Genomic DNA, 20,075 nt, shown 5'->3' on the forward strand with positions numbered 1-20,075 from the left:
TTATTGTGCCTTGAGTTAAAGGAAATCTAGGCTTTTATTACAGCAATGAGAGAGTGCAAAGGGCAATATATTTCAGTAGAGCTGTACAGAATAATCATATCAAATAATTAAGAAAGAAGGAATCTTAGGAGTAAATTGATAAATGGAGTTTGTTCCTTCCAGTGGTACAAAAGAACACAATCTGGTTTTAAAGACTCCACAAGACTCCACAAGGCTCCCATTCTTTTATTTACAACATTTCCTGCCAGGTTGTTCATGTTAAAGCCAACTTAAGTTCACCTGCCCTTTGCTTCTTGTTCACCAGCTGATCTCTGCCCTGTAAAGTAGACCTCCATCCAGCTACACAGTACAGTGACAAGGTTCCGACTCAGATACACTTGGATGTTGCAGGCTTCCCTGCTTATGTGATCTAAAGCCACGTCAAATACAACACAAACCTGTGATTTACCTATTTCCTCAACAGAGAAACACTTTTGATCCACCGTATCACCATTGCTAGTTAGCTTGATACAGTAGGGGATCCAAATGGAGGTATAAGATGAATTAAAGTAACAGCTGTTTTCTCCAGCAGAGACATAATCGGGGCATTCTTTCCATTCTTGAGTCCATTCTTGAGTGTTCCTGAAATGGAAGGGAAAAAAAGGATGAATCATTCTAAAACCCATGCCATAGCTTAAGCCAGAGAGAGGTGCTTGACAGTCAGACTCAATAAATTGGAACACAAATATTTCATGAGCAAGTATTTAAGCGGTGCCAGTTCTAAGAAGTGTCATATCTGTGGACATCATTGCCTGTGGACCAATAGGAGGCTATAGTAAAAGTAAGTGTTGACTGACTGCATACGACATGCCACCTCCTAAATTAAGTGATTTATTGGTAGTACTTTATTATCCCCATTCTACAGTTGGGGGTTCTGAGGCTTCTGGAGGCTTAAAAATGTTCTTTTAATAAAACATTGCAGAGAGTCAACTCCAAAACTGTAACGATTCCCAGGTAACAGTGAATCTTTGGACCTGTGCATTTCCCTAGCTCCTGGTGGAAGAAATGGAGGAGGCATACCGAGAGCCGTCTCCAGGCTGAGTGTTGCTGAGATGTGGGTGGCTTTGAGGTAGAAAAGCCTCAAAACCGCTACTCTGAACCACTCCTGTACCATCTGTTGAAGGCTCTCCTATGCCTTGGACCCTTCCCATACTCCTGGTTGTTCCCTTAATTACATGAAGAGCCATTAGAATATTTCAAACACACTGGACATACAGGTGGCATTAATGAAAGAGGGGAATCCTGGTCTTTCCCTCCCATTCTTGAAAGAGACAAAAGGCATGAACCTGGAAATCAAAAAATTTTCCCCAACCAGAAAACATTTTTCTTCTCCATTTTGAAAAATAGTAATGGAGTATAATTATAATATCAAAAAATTATGATTATAATATCAAAAAAAGGGCTGAATTAAATCAATGTGGTTATCAGTCCTCTTTTTTGTTTCTCTACAAAGAACAAGTTCATCTTTTCCAGTTATCTTGGATCAGATAAAAACAAACCATGGATGCTAGATGAACATGTAAACACTGAAGAAATCAGAAAAGCTACATCATATTTACAATCCACCATAGACTTATTCACCTCCATCCCACCCTACAAAAGCACTGTTTACTGAGATAACTCAAAAGAACAGCAGGATGTGCGTTAAATGGAAAAGAGATAGCAGGAAGCTCGCTGTGGAAGGAAGTCAGAGTTTGGGGATAGGAAATTCCCTAGTCAGCTGCCACAGGGACCTGAACAAAAATGCAGAGCAATCAAAAGATAGCTTAGACTCAAGCCCACCCCAGCAGGAAGAGAACAAACATGTGCTAGAATGTGACACAGCTCTCCAAATCCCATCTGTCTGCCTGACTGAATAAATTCAGCAAACCATCTTTGGATCCTTTTATTATTATTGTTGTTGTTATTATTATTATTATTACTGTTATACAAGCACTTACTTAAGCATTACATCTGGAACTAGCCTTGTGTGGATATAATGGTTAGTAAGATTTGGTCCCTACCTTTAGGCTAGAGGAAGACTTAGAAATTGCCATCTGAGTACTTTTTTGGTCTCTTATATTCATTCCACTGACATTTAATAAGCACTAATTATACACAGAACTGGAATGGGCATTATGGGGGATTCCCGTGTGGCTGAGGAATTCCTCCTGCCTTGGCGGGATGACTGAAATCCGTATTACAAAGCAGAGTGGATGCATGCTCACAGAGGGGGCTCCCTGGGCTCCCTGTGAGTTCAGGAGAGGGCTGACGGCTCTGGCTGCTCATGGATGGCTTCAAGGCAGAGGTAGTGTGTTCAGCAATCTGGAAGGATGGTAAATGTTTAATAGACAGCAACAGGGGAGGCAGAGAGGGAACAGAGTGGTCAGAGACACGGAGGGGAAGGCATGTCTGGGACTAAAGGGAAAAACTTCCTTAATTAGAATTGCTACTGGGTGGGGTAATTTATTATTCACTTACTGTTCACTAGGCTATGAGCTGAGAAGAGGGTTCATAAGTCAAGGAGACATAAAGCCAGGTAATCTGTGGCTGAGGGAGAGAAAGGAAGGGACGACCTTTTGTGGGCTGAGGTGCAGGGGCCAGACTGTGGAGGTCTGCGAGCAGCCCCCCAGGGAATGGTGCTGGGGAGCAGCTAGCGGCAAGGACCCCAGGGGTGGGGTGGAAGGCAGGCCTGGGACGAAGGGGTGAGGAGTTGGGAGAAGCACACATTTCCTTCTTTACAGCTGTTTCTCAGGCTCGCCTTTTGGCACTAGAAGGAAACTTATGTTGTATCAGGGGGTTCTTGAGGCAGCTGCTCATCAGCTGTTGGAAAGAACTGGGGATTATCATGGACAGCAAACTGTTGCTTACATTCTGGTTGAGAGTCTTAAAGGTTGCAGACCCTTGGATGAGAGGGAGATTCATCCCTGATGGGAAAAGGAAGTGGGAAGAGGGTAGAGGAAAGGACAAATTGTGTGTGCATGTGCATGTGTGTGTGTATTTAGGGTAGCAGGAAAATGATTAAAAAATTAGGGATATGTGGGTCACTGAACAATAGTAAGGTTTATTTTATGTTGAGTTTCAAACTAAGTAAGAGTGCATTAAAGAGAAAGCTCAACAAGATTGCCCAGGAAATGGGGCTTTTATATAATAGTAGAGGAGATATCAAATGTATTTAGCATAACTGATAGTATTAAAGTTGGTATTAAAGTTTTAAAGGTGTAGAACAGAGCTCAGCAGGTCTGGATTTGTTATATAGGGAGGTTAGCTCTGTGTGTTTCACACAGTTTCTCAACTTTGACATGTCAGCACCCTGGTCCTCAGAGGGACTGTACGAGAAACCCTGTTTAGATGATCCCAAATCCATTAGCTCCACAGAACAAACAACTTAAGTACTGATCTCAAGCATGATGGATCAGGAATAGCTAGTTCAAAACACAACTTCCAGTTGCTTCCCTTATTAACCAAAGTTGATTTTGATTTTAAACAAATATTTAGAACTTATTTTTAAACTATTAAATTTAAACAAAAAACCAAGGGGACTCACCAAGCCGATATGCCATTGCCTGCCTTCACTAGGCTGAATTTCTACACGGGTGACCAAAGCCAAAGAATGGAAGCTACTCCCTCCCTGTCTCACTCCCAAGAGTTAAGCAGGTGTGCTCCCAGTCTGTCTTTGAAATAAGAGAACTGTAGAAAGAGACTATCAATAAAAATTAGAATAAAGAAAGAAATGCTTCCCAATAACCAATTGGAAGAGAAAGCATAATAATTCAACACCATTTATGTTCTGTTTTCCTTACATACAGACCATGTGTTTTAAACTCAGAAAAAAGAAAAGCAGTGCTCTCTGTCCCTTTTAACTCCCCCCACAATCCTGCATGGAAAATAAACTTTCTCTTAAGAGGTCAGGATAATTTGTTGAGGGGGCTGTGGGGAGAAGACAGAGGTGGGTGGATACAGCCTTAGGGACTGGGTCTTTACGTGCCTACTTTCTCTGAGAATGAGGCATTTGCAGGCAAGCAGTGAGAGCAGACCATCTCCGACCATTCCTCAGAGCGTCCTTTTGTGGTGCCTGGATTTGTATTCATGCTGAGTCCCCTCCCAGCTCAGAGGCTAAATCGGGCACAATTCCATCATATAGGTTGGCAGAGACCGTTCTGAAGCGCTGCCTCTCCTGCCGGCTCACCTGGCTGGCCGCAGAGCCAGCCAAGCTTGTGGCAGCCTCTGGGCCTGTCCTGTTGACAGCTCAATGTTTAGTTCCCTGATTCTTTATTCACTGAGGCCAGGCCAGTGAGCTGAAAGCCCAGAGCATGGCCCCTTCTCTGCTCTTTCCTGCCTCTGCAGCTCTGGATCTGGATGGAATCCTGTCAGTTTTAACTGTGTGTCAGGGATGGGGGTTCCTGGCCTGGGAACTGAGTTCTAAGAGACAACGAATCGAGTCAGAAGGTGCAATGGTCTTGTGCTCTTTGTGTGAGTGGGTAATTCAGAGTCTCACACATTTGAACAGTGGCAGGGGTGGGCTAGGCCTGTGACCATAGCCCTTTGATTCTAGCCTTACCTGATAAACTGGGCTGGGTGCGTATACTATTTTGGTTAAGATACTCAAAATAATTATATTTTTATAGAGAAAACACAAAACACTGATTTTGCAAGTCTGGATTGGCACTAGTTGTGAACTTACACTTAGGGGGTTTGATGATGTGACTTTTTGTTTCTCCTGGGATCCCAAATTCCATGAGGGCAAAACTAATAACATCCTTTTGGATGTGCCAAGATTTTCTCTCCTCCTGGCCACACTCAGTGGCCTCTCTGTCAGCACAGAGCCTGGCTTGGACTAGGGGATGCTGAAAGGCCTGGGGTGTGCAGAGGAGGCCTGGAGGCAGTGCATGAGGGTCTGAACACATTTATATTCATGGAGGCTTCACACCTTCATATTGATCTTTTGCTCAGATTCAAATTGGGTGAATATTCATATGGTGAAAATCCCCTTTCCTCAAATGAGCCTGACTCTGCTATTTCAAATAACTTCCTTTGTTTTGCTCAAGCTGGCTCTCTAAATTGCTGAAGCAGAAGCATGAAAAGTGAACCTACTAAATCTCTCTTCATTTAACAGTCATTCAATTCAATGGATATTCAAAAGTATTACCAAACATATTAGCTTCCTGTCCAAATATATTTATACAAATTGACTTTGTTTACTGGCCCCTATTTCTCTGCAGTGCCAGCCCTAGGGGAAAAGAATGTGCATTTGGTACCCAAACATGCCATCTGTGCATGCCCTTTGGGGTATAGTCAAGAGACCTTTCTTGCCCTGGGAGGTAGGTAAGGCAAGTACTGGTTGCTAACTCAAAACCTTGATTTATAAATTGAGCACCAAGTTATGCCTTAAAAATGGTCTTACAGCAAATCAATTATCACAAACATTAAAGAATCAAAAATCTTTTTTTTTGGCCCAGGAATTGGATTTCTGTATCATTATTGTTTTAAATTACAACATCACCAACAGAAGAATAGCAGCTACCATTTCTTGAGTACAGACTATGTGCCAAGCACAGCACTGAGTGTTTCTAACAGAGTCCTCATGAGAAGCAGGAGGCAAAGTCTATTATGTCTGTTTGGCAAATGAGGCGACTGAGTTGTGGACATACTCATTTGCCTGGAATTCTTGGTGAGCCAGTCTGAGAGGTGAGTTTGTTGGCTCTGAGCCCATGTCCTTAACTGTTCCCCCTGGGGCTTCCTTCCCTTTCCCGCCTCTGTCAGGTGGAGCGCATCATCCTCAGACTGATGAGCACCACCAGCCTGGGGCAAAGGGTCCCGCTAACCTTGAATCTTGGTTTATCCTTCCTTGGGTTGCGTGGAAAAGAGGAAATGACAGAGTGTTTGAACCTAAAATTTTAAAAAGCAAAAAGGTGTAACATAAGAGTGAACAGAAATGAAAATAATCCCAGGTGAGGATTCAGAAATACACTACTTGGGTGGTGATTAGATTGAGAGATCTTTGTTTCACTCTTCCTCTGTTACTTCATAGGACCATTGGTACAAAAGGAATAGAAAAGTATTACAGTCTCTTATTGAATATACGAATTTAACAAGAACATAGTCTATTTTCTACATAGAGACCAAACTGAATCTTTTAAAACATACATCTTTTCTAAAACCCCTCTGGCTTCCCACTGCAGATAAATTTCAGAGCCCTGCATGGCCTACACGGCTTGGCACAGTCTGGCCCTGGCTCATATCCCTCTCCCCATCTCCCGCACGGCATCATCCGTGCTGGCCTCCTGTTTTCCTCCAATGTGCCAAGTCAGCCTCAGGGCCTTTGCAGTTGCAATTTCCTCTACTTGGACAGCTCTTCCCCTGCAGCCTCTCTCACTTCATTTATGTCTCTGCTACAGCGTACCACATTAGAGAGGACTCCTATGACCTCATCTAAAATACCACCCAAGCTCTACATGCACATACTCACCCACATCTTACACATACCCACTTATATACACTCTTACACGCACACATTCAGGTACTCACTCATCATACCTTTACACACCCTCATACATGCTCACACTCACACATGTATTTCCACATAGTGCTGACACTATCCTCTTTCTGGCTTTACTTTTCTTAATAACCCATATCGCCAGCTGACATTAAAAAAATTTTTTTTTATTGTCTGTCTTCCCCCACTGGAAACAAAGCTCCATGAGATCAGGGACTTTATCTTTTTTGTAATCACTGCTGTATCTCCAGTGCCAATATAGTACCAAACACACAGTAAGGGTTTAATTAATATTTTTTGAATAAATGAATAAATTCAAGTAATCAAAATAAATCATTTCCATGCCTGTCACTGCATGCAACTCATTGTACTTTACTCAGAGAATCCTTGGAGAGAAAAGTCAGAAAAGCATGAAGGTGGTACCTTCTAATATAGAACAGCTGTATGGATCCCGGGCTCTTTAAACAGTGATGAAGCCCATCTGTCCAGTGGCATGAAAAAGTTTCTAGTTCAGGTGAACGGCACTTGGTGAATTTTGGCTTCCCAGAAGAATCTGCAGAATAAAAACAAAAGGCAAGGCATGAAACCGGGAGGGAAATGTGCAGTCCTAATGAAACACGTATGTAAGGCGGCAAAGAACCACATCTTCTAGAGACGCTGTTTTCCTGGTTCAGAGTTTCAGAGCTTGTTGTATGCCCGTTATTTCTCTGTCAGCCCTCAATTCCAGGGACAAACCATTTTGTCTTTATTTCAAACAGTATTTTTTAGGGCCTGTTTAAGAAACCAGAGCTAGAGACATGGATTTGGTGGATTTGGGAACAGAGAGTTTATTTAGAAGGTGACCCCAGGAACTAGGAGGGAGAGGAAGAGAGGGTGGGAATGGAGGGGGAACATCTAATAAAGTGTGTGTTATTCAGTTGGTTACCGTAGTGGCCAACTGGGGCCCAAGTCCCCAGGGGGCCCTTGAGAAGCTGTAGAGTGTGTTCCCAGTGTCCTAGACAAGAATGGGAGGCCTGGGTGTTTACACACCAGCCCCCCCCACCCACTGCTTCAAGGTTGCCCTGAAGATGTTCATGCCCATGAACTTCTAGGTGGCACCTGCACTTGGGCTTAGGGGCCATGCCTGACTTTGGAGAAGCCTGGCAGGCACCTGAAGGGGCTTGGAAATGGGGACCCCATCCTCCGTCCACTAATACCCATGTTAATGCAGCAAAGAAGCTCAGGCTTGGGAAATGTGTCTTTGTTTTAGAACACCTGCTGCCCTGAATACTCTGGCCACAAGCAAATGAATCTTGAGAAATTCTGTCTTGCAGGTAGGTCCCTTGCCCTGGCAGCCCATGTTGGGGGTGGTAGAATTTTTTCCTTAATAAAATTCCATAGCCAACCTCTTGTAAGAAATATGCCTTTTCCTGTATAAATGAAGAGATTCACAAGAGTTTGGGGCATGGATAGGATCTGCTTTGGTGCCAGGCAGGTGGTCAGCTCTCTCTAGGTGGTCAGCATGTTGGAGGACTGAAGTGTAGGGGCCTGCATGATCTATTAGAAACAAATACAGTGAGAAAGGTGTGTGTTTTGTTAGGCAAGCACCTCCTATATAGTAGAGTACCTACCTGGAAAAGTTTCCTTTTCTATTAGCCGAAGCACTGCAAATGCTATTTTTAGATCCTTCCAGAAAATCAGTAATGAATAAGACATACTTGAACCACAACAATTCTAGTGTCTGCAGGTCTGAAGACAGTATAATATATTCTGACTATTCTGCCTAGAAGGTAAGAGGAGGAAATGCACTGGATTACAAATGAAGAGACTTGGATTCTAGTCCTGCCTCTGATACTATTTGGCCTTGATCTTTCCAAGCCATTTGGGCTTCAGTTCCCACAATAGAGAGGCTGGAATAGATGAGATCCAAGGTACTTTACAACTTCAGTTTTACAATTTAATGCCATACACCACATCAATAACAATGCACAGAACCAAAACGTAACATTGGTATTTGCACTGAGACAACAGAGAACCAGACGCAAACGCGATCCAGGTTCCTATATCCCCTGGGCAAGAAGCCTACCACATAATGGCAAGAATAATAAACTCAACCCCAAAACTTGAAATAGGAAAAAACTTTGCTAGCTGCGGAAAAAAAAAACTTAAAAAAATTAATTTGAAACACATTTTGCTTGCTTAAACTCAGTATTCTTGCTTATTCTGTTTCCTTTTAACTCCAGATGTATAGAAAGCCCCATATTATCTTCTCATTCTAAATGAGAAGCAGGAAGTTCATGGTTATGGTGCTAATGTGATGACGTGTATAGCCACCCTGGAACCCTGATATAGAGGTAGTGCAGCAAAGCTATTTTTTTTCTTTTTTATGCCTTCATTGCCTGCCCTCCTGTCCTCCTTTCTTTTTCTTTCCTTATACTCGTCTTCTCTCCTCCTCCTCCTCTCTTTCTGTCATGTCTGGTTATGTGCTATGAAGTGCTGTAGCAGACAGCCTCTCAGTGGCCCCAGTGATCCCTGTCCCATGTTATTCACAAACTTGGGTATTTCCTCCCCTTGTAACTGGCTTCTAATCTTCAGAATATGGCAGCACTGAGGGGATGTCACAGCTGTGAGTAGGTTACAAAAGAGTGACTTCTGTCTTGCTAATGGAGTCTCTCTTTTGATGGTTTTGTTGAAGCAAGCTGCTGTGCTGGTGAGACCCACATGACAAAGCACTGAGGATGGCCTCTGGCTGACAAGCAGCAAGAAGCAGAGGCCCTTAGTCCAACAAGCCCAAAGAACTGAGTCCTGCCAACGACCTCGTAAGTAAGCGTGGAAGCAGGCCTCTGGTCCAGCCTTCAGAGGAGCCCACAGACTTGGCCAACACTTGATTATGGCCTTGGGAGACACTGAAGCAGAGGTCCCAGCTGATGGGTTAATTTGCAGGAAGGGTAGGGAATAATACTAACTATAGTAAATATTTTAGTAAATATTAGCCAATGGAATGTATCACAGTGAGCGTAGGAAAGTGGGTACCTCTTTTGGAGGCAAGAACTATAATATAGCTGGCTGCTTATCTCCTCAGTCATCTTCTGCTTCAGCTAATACACTTTGGCTCAAGACAGCCAACATTGCTAAAGTCCAGCTCCTTCATGTCATGCTGAGGTCCTCCACATCTGACAGGTACTAGCCTAACCTTCAAATAAGAATCTCTGTGACTATGTCTGAAAATCCTAGTAGAAACTTGTTTTTTACTTCACTATGAGGGCAACAAAAGGCTACTAGACACTCGTAGGCCCTCACTGGTAAGCCACAGATAGTCATGTATTGAGCTAGTCATAATTCCTGCTCACTTGGGATCTTCTTTAGCCTAAACCCAGAGACAGTACAGTTCAATATCCATTTACAGCTTCGTTGGAAAGACTATTGCAATTGACAAGAGGCCCTACATTAATTCTAAGAGAAATGAGTGTTCCAAACCAAGCAGCCCCACATTCTGAAGAAATGTCAATGCTAACACTGAGCAATGCTCAAAGGTCCTACAGTTTTGGGCTTCATTTTTTTCTCTTTGGAGCCTTCATTTTGAAAATGAGGATTTTGACTTGTAACTACATGTTTGTGTTATTCGTTAATTGGTCCAACTGGAGTGCAGAGATTTAGTGAGTTGTCCATGTTTATATTGCTGTAGGTAGCAGGGATGGGACTAAAACACAGGTCTGTGTGATTTCAAGCCTAAATTCTTCACACTTGCAAAAGACAGTAGCTTTTTGTTAGATAATTTTCTCTTGCTTCTCCAAAAATTCCCAGAAGAGAAAAATGACAAACTCAGATGTGCTCTGAACTCAACTCTCAGAAGTCAGGAACTTGGCAAACCCTAGAGCAGCACTTCCTGTGACTGCACATTGGAATCAAATGGGGAGCTTTGAAAAATGCTGATGCCTTGGCCTAGTCCCAGATAATTGGCTTGAGTCAATTTATCTGGGGTGCAGCCTGGGTACTGAGATTTTTAAAAAGTTCTCCAGATGCTTACAATGTGTAGTCCAGGGTGAGACCCACTGCTTTAGAGAAATAAAGTTATATGTAAGCCCTGAAAAGTTAGTTTTCCATTTTATTAGGTTCCTGATCAGTTCTGGCAAAGCTTCCTATCAAGGGTGACACTTTGCATAAACTCCTAGGAGCCTAGTTTGGGAGGGTGTGCAAAGGATACAAATATTAACTATCCCCTCAGAAAAGTACAATAATGCTTCATAATGAATGCTCAGAGAACAAAGAGATCTTTTAAATAGATGTGCAAAATACATACCTAAATGCTAATCCTGCCTAAACTTCTCAGGGACTATGAACTGTAATAGGACTTAAGAATGATTTAAAAGGTCTTCCTAGTGACATTTTTATTTATAAAGCTTAAAAAGACTTTTACTAAATACATGTTTTAAAAGCCGATAGAATGATACTGTGTCCAAGCCTACAGTGACAGAGGGACAGTGTCAGAGGGAGCTGGAGGCTGTGCTGGTGGTAACACACCCACCTTGACGGGGACTGTGGCTGATTTTATGGGTCAGGATGGCTGGGTGGGCTGAAGGTTGCCTCCTTCCTTTGCTGCCCAGTGGTTCTTTCTTTGGAGGGTAATGATCTTCCAGACAGGCCACTGAGGGAGGACATCTTGCAGGTGATATATGCATTTGCATTCTGACCTTTGGTTCTCTCCCCAGACATGCTTTCCTGTCCTCAGCTCATGACAAAGCAGAAACAAAAGCCAAATGAAATCACATGTAAGTTCCCAAAGTCTGCCTGGTGTTTGGGGTTAGGGGAGAAGGAAGAGGAGGAGCAACTGATGTGGGAAGGGAAGACCGGAAGGAAGGGAGAACCTTCTGGTTGTGGAAGGCACTCAGCAGCCATCTGCCCTTACATGTAGAACTCCACTGCACAATGTCATGTGGGTCATCTGCTGTTACCAGTCCCAGACATGGGTCACCACCATGAACAGAGGCTGGGGACTTAGATACCTTGTGCTGGGGTAGGGACTTTTGGGAAAAACCTTTCCCTCTGACCAAAGTGTAACTAAACAACCAGTTGAGAATTTCCTTTTGAGTTGGGCAGTAGTTGACAAACAGTAAGGAAGCAAACAATAGTCCTTAATATGATTAGGAATTAAAACCTGAAAAGACATACTAAGGAAAATAACTTTATAGGATAAATGAACTTCAAACATGATGTTAATCCTAAAAGATGAAAAACATTATAAAACCAAACCAGAGTATGTGGTTATATGTGCATGAAAAATGAAAGAGGAAATATTGTCATGAGAGAAAAGCAGGAGGCACATTGGATCAAATGACTTTTGGCCCCTGTTTGGTGCATCTGGGTTCTGCTAAGAAATCTGCATATTCAGTCAATCAAGGGTCAGTTTTAGAAGGAAAGAATAGTCTCACGATGCTCAGTCACCCTGATCTGGATAGCGAATGGTTATTGCTGAATGTAAGCCAAAGTGAGGAAATACTTATTATCAGTTGAACTAGCTTTAATATGTCCTGAAGATTGCACAAGCACACTGGCCCAGGCCAAGTGTGTTAAAGTGTAATATTCCTCCCACAAATAATAAATAAGGGATGTTGATTCTAGCAGGGTTAGTCTACTCCTTAGACTTCAACTGCATGTATGCTTTACATAAAATCTTTGGGTGACTGATTAGCCTAAATGAAGCAATGATTTAAGAACATCTGTGTATTTAGCCTTTACATTAAGGTAAAACAATATTATGGAACAGAACGTTCATGATCCTGAAAGGTTGGATAAGAGGAGCTGTGAATATGTAATTCTGTCCTGATGGAAAGAAGTACTGCATTCAACAGACCTGTTTCAAGTCCCTCTGTTCAAAAACAGAGTGGAAGGTGGGTGACAAAATAATAGCAGCTAAGGCTTCTTGGGTTACCATGAGCTGGTCACTGCCTTGCACGTTATATGTATTAACCACTTTAATTCTTACAACTACAGAATGAAGTAGGGACTGTTACTCTCACCACTGTGTGAATGAGGAAATGGAGGCATAGAGAAGTGGGGTAACTTGTCTAATATCACTTAGCCACTAAGTGGCAGAGCCCTGACTCCAGCCAGGCAGTCTTACCACATAGTCTGTCATCCAGACCAAAACTTGTGGTTTTTATAGTTGTGGAAAGTGATCCTCAGGAAGAAATTTTTTTATATCATGATCCAGTATGCACATATTTCAGTGAGACATGCACATACATGCACACACACACATGCAGTTGATCCTTGAGCAATACAACATGGGTTTGAGCTGTGTGGGTCTACTATATGCAGATATTCTTTCAATAAATATACCAGAAAACTTTCTTAGATTTGTGACAATTTGAAAAAAATGTTTTCTTTTCTTTAGCTTACTTTAAAAGTACAGTATATAATGCAGATAACATACAAAATATGGGTTATTCCACTATATTACTAAGGTATCTAGTCAACAGTAGGCTTGTGTCAAGTTATTTTGGGGGGTCAAAAGTAATGCATGGGTTTTTGACTGCTCAGGGGTTTGGCACCCTTAACTCCCACATTTTTCAAGGGTCAACTGTATAAAAAATGAAATGTCTCAAAACACACTAACTCTTACTGCCTGCATTCAACTCTGATCTATTGTATTCTACTTCAATTTATAAACAATGCCCACTCACTACTTGTTAAACTGATTTACTAATGGGTCGTCACTTGCATTTTGAAAAACACTGTGTACGGAAGCTAAGCTACCTCTATGAAAATTGAAAATTAATATAAATGTTGGTCACTGTGAGATAACAGAAAATATAGGGATTGATCTCTGTCCCTGGCTCCTGGCACAGAACTCCTGAAACCCTTATAATGTCCTAAGTGACAAGAGCACAAGGAGCACCTTTTGTCATAATATTTGGTCTTTGGCCCAAGTTCTTGACACCAGGCTCCTGAAACCCTTGTACTTTCCTGGGTGACAGGCCTGTTTTTTTAATGAGGAAACTCTCTGCTGGAGCTAGTTACCAGAAAACCAAGTCATTTTTAGAAGCTTGGAATTTTCGGCCCCATCCCTCATTCTCCAGAGAGGTAAGAAGGGCTGGAAGTGGAGTTAATGACTGATCATGCGTACATGATGAAGCCTCCATAAATGTGCCAATAGTATGGGGTTCAGAGAGCTTGTGTGTTGGAGAACACATGGGGTGCTGGGAGAGTGGTGTGCCCAGAGATGGCATGGAAGCTGCCCGCCCTGCCCCATGTACCTTCCCTGTGCATCCCTTCCATCTGGATGTTCATTAGTATCCTTTATCATATCCTTTTATATTAAGCCAATAAATGTAAGTAAACTGTTTTCCTGAGTTCTGTGAGCTGCTCTAGCAAATTAATCGAACCCAAGGGTTGTGGGAACCTCTAATTTATTGCTAATTGGTCAGAAGCACAGGTAACCTGGACTCACAATTGGGATTTATAGTGGAGGGCATTCTTCTGGGAGGGCAATCGTGGGTCTGATACTATTTCCAGGTAGATAGTGTCAGAATTGAGGTAGATTATAGGACATCCAGCTGGTGACAGGGAACTGCTTGGTGGGGGTAAAATACACACATATTTGGTCAGCAGAAGTGTAAGAGTGTTCCGTGGGCAAAGGAGACACACAGGAGAGAAAAACTGGGTGTTTCCCTTACAGTTTGCAATTCCCCCAAAGAAAGTCAATAACATTTCATGTATCTGGCATGGATCATGAGATGATCAACCAAACTGCATTTTCTGGGTAACTGAAACTTACTCTTGAAATTAGTTTACCTAAAATATATTTTAAGGTTTCTGAATCATTAACAAAGTTTGTCAAGTGTCATTTGACTTTTCTAATGGGTTTACAGGGGGATCAGGAATCACTATATGGAATCGTGGTGGAACTGCCTGCAGGGCTGCTGGGAGGCGGCTCTGCTCTTGGCCTGCGCTGCCTTGCTAGTGATAGCTGTGCTCTGATTTCAGCTTTAACTCGCCAGTAATTCCCTACCGGGAATGACATGATTTATTAAAAACAAGAACAATCCTTCATCTTGAGAGCTGCCTTGACAATAGACAGAAGTTACTGGGAAGTAACTTGCTAACACTGGGGAGTGGCTGAGAGCACGATTCTGGAGACAGACTCCTGGGTTCCAAGCCCACCTCCACTGTTCACAATCTGTGTAATCTCGAGCAACACACTTAATCTCTGCAGTTTCCTCATCTGCAAAATGGGGATGATAACCATATCTCAGGGTTATTGCGAAGATTAAATGAACTAATATGTGGAAAGCGGTTAGATCAGTGCCTGGTACAGAGTAAGTATTATGTGAGCATTTGCTGTTTATTATTTCCATGCTGAGTCACTGTCATTGTCAATTTATAATTTGTTGACTGTTTTTACCTAGGAAGAGCAAATGATAAACATTGCTGTCTCTGAATTCACCCTGCATTTGACATTTCATTAGAAGTCTTTTGGTGCTAGGAGAAACGTCAGAAGAGTATGTGGTGATATTGTGACTGCTTCCCTCACTGGTCAGAGGTGATTTTCTGTGGTTGTCTTCTCGATGACCATAGCTATTGAAATCTGAGTCCCTGATAACTGAGGGATGTTGCCCTATTAACTCGCATTAGGATTAAGATTTTAAAAAATTCTAAATAAAGTTTTTCTCTGTGTTTTCCTGAGAAACAATTAAAATAGAATGCTGCAGATGTGAGGAAGCTCATGCAGGAGAATCACCAGTGACTCATGCAGACATGGTGGGGCTGGTCCTAAAAGGGTCTTTGGAACATTTAGAATGCTACTTGAAGCTTTTCCCTGGAGACCTGGGAACTTGGGAATCACAGCAGAGACTTTATCTGCCTCTTGGCAATGATCTTTTCAGAAAAAGTGTATTAAATGGGAGAGAGCTGACCCAGAATTTGGGGAGTTTTGCTTCTCTTACCAGTGGTCTATCTAATTCTCCCATCTCTCTGAGCCAAAGCCACTCTGAATGCAACAGCCTGGGTGGTTGAATAGTACTTTAAAATTTTTACCTTTTACTTTTTCTGTAAAGGAAATGCAGCCAAATATTTACTGGAGCTTTCTGGGGACCAGGTTCTGTACTGAGGGGCACTGAGTCTTGCACAGGGCTAATAAAGAGGCACGAATCCCTGCCCAAGCTCACTGGAGTCCTCCCTTTTGAAGCTCTGCTCTGAGGACATGCATCCTTCTCTAATGCATTCTTGTGTTTCCAAAGTGCTCTTCTATTGGAAGACCTTCAGGAATTCAGTGATTCCTCCACCTTAAAGCACCTTATACCCCTTTCACCAAAAGTTATGTCCTTGATGGATGCTGGTCTTTCAAAATATGGTAAGAGAAATCTGTAAACTTCCTGGTTGTTGATCAGTATTCAAAAGTAACTGAACTGCCTTCTAGGTAATATAGTGTCAAAGAGCACATTAAAAGAAAAGACAGGTAGGCCTTTTTTAATGTATGGAATTGCTGAGTGGTTATGAAACTGCAAATACTCAGTTTGTATAGGCTACTGGCAAAAAAACTTTAAATTAATAGTGGAAATTGGCAAAAAAATTTAATAAAACATTTTGTGTTGAGCAATATGAATATAAGAAATTCACCTTCATATTTTATTTCCCTTGCAGTTCTCTGTGGAAGGCTCATCTGTAAAATCTCCTGCTTACACACTTATTGGCTTCAAGTTGAGAATAAGAATTCATAAAATCTCCCCTATTGTTCATTTCTTCCTTTAAAAATTTTAGAGGCCAGTCACCTCTAAACATGGATTTCTGGTACATGACAAAATTATAGGATTGACTAAAATAAAGGCTTAGTGAACATGTCCAGTTACTTGAAGATGAATGTCAACTGCAGTTTGTAGTGTCTTGGAAAAGTATTTACAGCACATGTGGTCTGGCAGGGCATTTAACTGGACACAGCCTATGTGGAGAGTTCATGTGTATAGCAATGTCAGAAAACAGAGGGCTGTGCAGGTACTAATACTAGTATTTAAGAGTTTACCTTTTTACCAAAACTTGCTTTATGTTGTTTTATTTGTTTTTTATGGAATACTTTCATTATAAAATTATTGAAGTTATTTCTCTTCTTAAATAGTTGAAGTTGAACATAATCCCAGTTTTTAACATTCAGGGGCATTAATCAATCACGTTCTTTCTCCTCTTTTCTCCTTCGCAGCATTTATCTGATGCAGTTAGCTTACTCAGTGCTCTCACCTTACTGCGTTTGTCTTGGATAGAGTGCTCATGTAGTTCTCTGCTTTAAAATTTTCTCTTTTCCCTTGATTTCAGGCTCTTTACCCATCAATTTTCTTAAAATTAATAGGGCTCCTTGGGTGGAAAGCTGGGGGCACTATTTTCCTTGTTCTTTTCTCTGGCTAGAGAGAGGGAAGGAAGCTATGGCAGCCCCAGCTTCCGGCTGGAAGATGGAAACAGGAATGGCACTTCAAAGACAGGGCCTTCCTGCCCTGGCGGAGAACTAAGCAAATAGAATTGTCATGATTTCATTATTTAAAAAAATGTATCTGTATAGCATGGCTTTGAGATGTGAAGGAAAACAACACTAAGGTCAGTAAAGTTTATTTTCCTGTTTGGTAAGGTAAGGGACATCCTAGATGACACAATCAAATAATTAAAATATAAAGCAAGAGGCAGTGGAGTAACTGGAACCTCTGGTAGGGCTGTAAATTGGTATGGCCACTGTAGAAAAGCAGTTTAGCAGTTCTTCAAAAAGTTAGACACAGAGTTACCATTTGACCCAGCAATTCTGCTCCCAGGTATGTACTCAAGAGAACTGAAAACATGTTCATACAGAATTTGTACAAGTATGTTCACAGCAGTATTATTCATAATAATCAAAAGGTAGAAACAACCCAAATGTCCATCAACTGATGAGTAGATAAATGAAATGTAGTATAATCATGTAATAGAATATTATTCAGCCATAAGAAGGACTAAAGTACTGATACATGCTACAACCTGGATGAACCCTGACAATATTTTGCTAAGTGAAAGAAGCCAGAAATAAAAGGTCACATATTATATTATTCCAGTTACAAAAAAGGTTCAGAATGGGCAAATCCATAGAGGCAGAAAGTCAATTAATGGTTGCCAGGAAGTGCAGGGAGGCGAACTTGGGAGTGACTACTGATGGGTACAGGGTTTCATGCTGAAGCAATGGAAATGTTCTTGAATTAGTGGTGATGGCTGCACAATGTTGTGAATACACAAAGATAATGACAAATATCATCTTAGTAAGAAAATATATTTCAAATGTATAAAACAAGAAAGTACATTTACCACATAGAATTTGATTTCATTTCTTCTATCCTCTGTTGGACAGTTACTTTTTCAATTTTAAAATCACTCCTTGTTGATTTAGGGATGTCACTATCATAAAACCGGGCATTTGTAATTCAATGCACAAAAGACACTACTGGATCCCTTGTTCTGTGAAAATGTTCTAAATGAAACTAAGCTGAAGCAATTGTGAATGGGGTTGTCAGGTTCTTTTTCATGAAACCATCCAAATTCCTGAGAATTAGCTGGCAGGGGGTCTATAGGCAGAATTTACATGATGCACAGTGAATTCACCAGGGGAATTAAAAAAACAAACAAACAATACCTGGGTCCCAGCCTTCGAGATCCTATTTTAATTGGTAATTTATGCAATCACCAATTTAACTGTCTGGGCATTGAATTTTTAAAAGCTCCCCAGTGATTTTAAAGGGTAGCAGAATTTACGAACCACTGACTTAGGTCATCTTTTGCCTTCTGAGCCCAGAAGGCATCTTCATTGTTTCCACCACTGGAGCCTCTTGTCTGGTTCTTGCATGCAAAGTTCTTAGGCAGGAATGGTAGGAAAAATTAAGTGTGGAGACATTCTAATCCAAGCTTGGAAGCCTGGCAATGCTTGGCTACCACCAAAATCTGTCACTGAAAAATGTGAACACCTGAAGTCTAAGGGGAGCCTCCTGTTGCCAGGAGAAACCAGCCAACAAGGGAGACTTCACTTTCCCTTGTTGTAATTTTGTTGAAGCCATGTAATTCTCAATGATGATGAAATACCCTTTTATATAATTTCATTTCTAAGGTTTAGAGCTTCAAATGCAATAAAACAGGGTCTTTTGTAATGAGCACACCAAAGCTTTTTAATTTTAGGATTTACAAGTACATCCAACATTCATTCATTTGTTCATTTATTCAACAGTCATTGAAAACCTTTTATATGCCAGGCTTCAGCTTGACACCATCACTTGCTGAAACAGTATATTCAGTCTAAGGAGCGTGGCACACCTGACTGTTTCATATAAAGAGGCTGGGCCAGTTCCCTGAGAATCAGCTCAGCCATTCTTGCTTAATAACTTTTGCTCTGTGTACATTCTCTTGTGTGGTGGAATTACTATCACCACATGTTTGAATTCCTAAGTCTATATTCAGATTTTTAAAAATGTTTCACATATGTATTTCTATTTCCAAAAAAGAATGACCCATGTGACCAATACACAGATAAATATGGACATGGCCACTGGAATGCAGGAACAGAGAACATTTTTCTATACTTATAAATATGCATATTTCTTAGGAACATAGCTTGTCATTCTCTCCTGTATGTGTATGTTTAAGGTGCTAATTGTTGCAGTACGGCAGCTGGGTCATACTTCAATCTTCTAATCCAAAGGTTCTCAACCAGGGATGGGTTTCCTTCCCAGGAGACATTTAGCAATGTCTGGAGACATTTTTGATTATCTCAACTGGGAGAGGAGGTGCTACTGGCATTGAGCAGGTAGAGGCCAGGGTCCTGGGAAACATCCCACACTGCACAGGACAGCCCCACAACAAAGAATTATCCCGTCCAGAATGGCAGTAAAGCCCTATTCCAAACAGATAATTAAAACCATTTAATTGCAAAGTAGTTCTCCAAAATTTAAATAATTACCCAGAGTGGAAAAAGCTAACATAAAAATCTAAATCCCCAAACTCCTCTATTCCCTTGCCTGTCTAAACTTTTTTTCTGCTCAACAAAGAAAAATACTTTGCATTTTTAAGTCCTTTGGATTTTTTAAGGAGACTTTCACACAGTCATTCCATGTTTCAGTTAATCAAGAAGGATTTATGCAGCACCTCTCGCATAAGGCACTCTTTCAGATGCAATGGGAGTTACAAAAATGACCTATGGATTCTGCCTTTGGAGAGCTGTAAGCTAGTACAGGAAAAAACACATGTGCATATGAGGAGTAGCTCACAATAAAAGGCACTTAAAGATAGTAACTGCTTTAGGAAATCAGAGAAAGTAGTGATTATTAAGGGCTGAGGGTGGACAGAGGAGGTTTCAAAGAGGAGTAAGGAGATAGTGAGTAATTCATCCTAGTTTGCTGAGATGGAAAAACGCTGATGATGATCCCAACCAAATGCCACTAGGGCCACATCCTTACGCACAGTTAGGTTTATTTACTGTCATACCTGCTGAATCAGAATCTGCATTCTAACATGATCCCAAGGTTATCTGTAGGCTCAGTAAAGACTGAGAGGCACTGATGGAAGGCAGCTGACTGCCGGCTCAGGGCTC

At 41.5% G+C, this 20,075-nt stretch overlaps 1 protein-coding gene across 4 annotated transcripts in view; it reads right to left on the minus strand.

The window, feature by feature from the left end:
• GHR (growth hormone receptor) overlaps positions 1-20,075 on the minus strand; it is a 251,391-nt gene that overhangs the window by 20,280 nt on the left and 211,036 nt on the right. For all 4 annotated transcript variants that reach the window (XM_036910891.2, XM_036910895.2, XM_036910892.2 and 1 more), the window contains 2 exons: positions 6,938-7,067; positions 449-621 (listed from right to left, as the gene is read on the minus strand). In XM_036910891.2, the coding sequence (XP_036766786.2) occupies positions 449-621; positions 6,938-7,067 (303 nt within the window). The remainder of the gene's footprint in view (positions 1-448; positions 622-6,937; positions 7,068-20,075) is intronic.

Source organism: Manis pentadactyla, chromosome 2, assembly GCF_030020395.1.
Source record: "Manis pentadactyla isolate mManPen7 chromosome 2, mManPen7.hap1, whole genome shotgun sequence".
Classification (NCBI taxonomy): Eukaryota; Metazoa; Chordata; class Mammalia; order Pholidota; family Manidae; genus Manis; species Manis pentadactyla.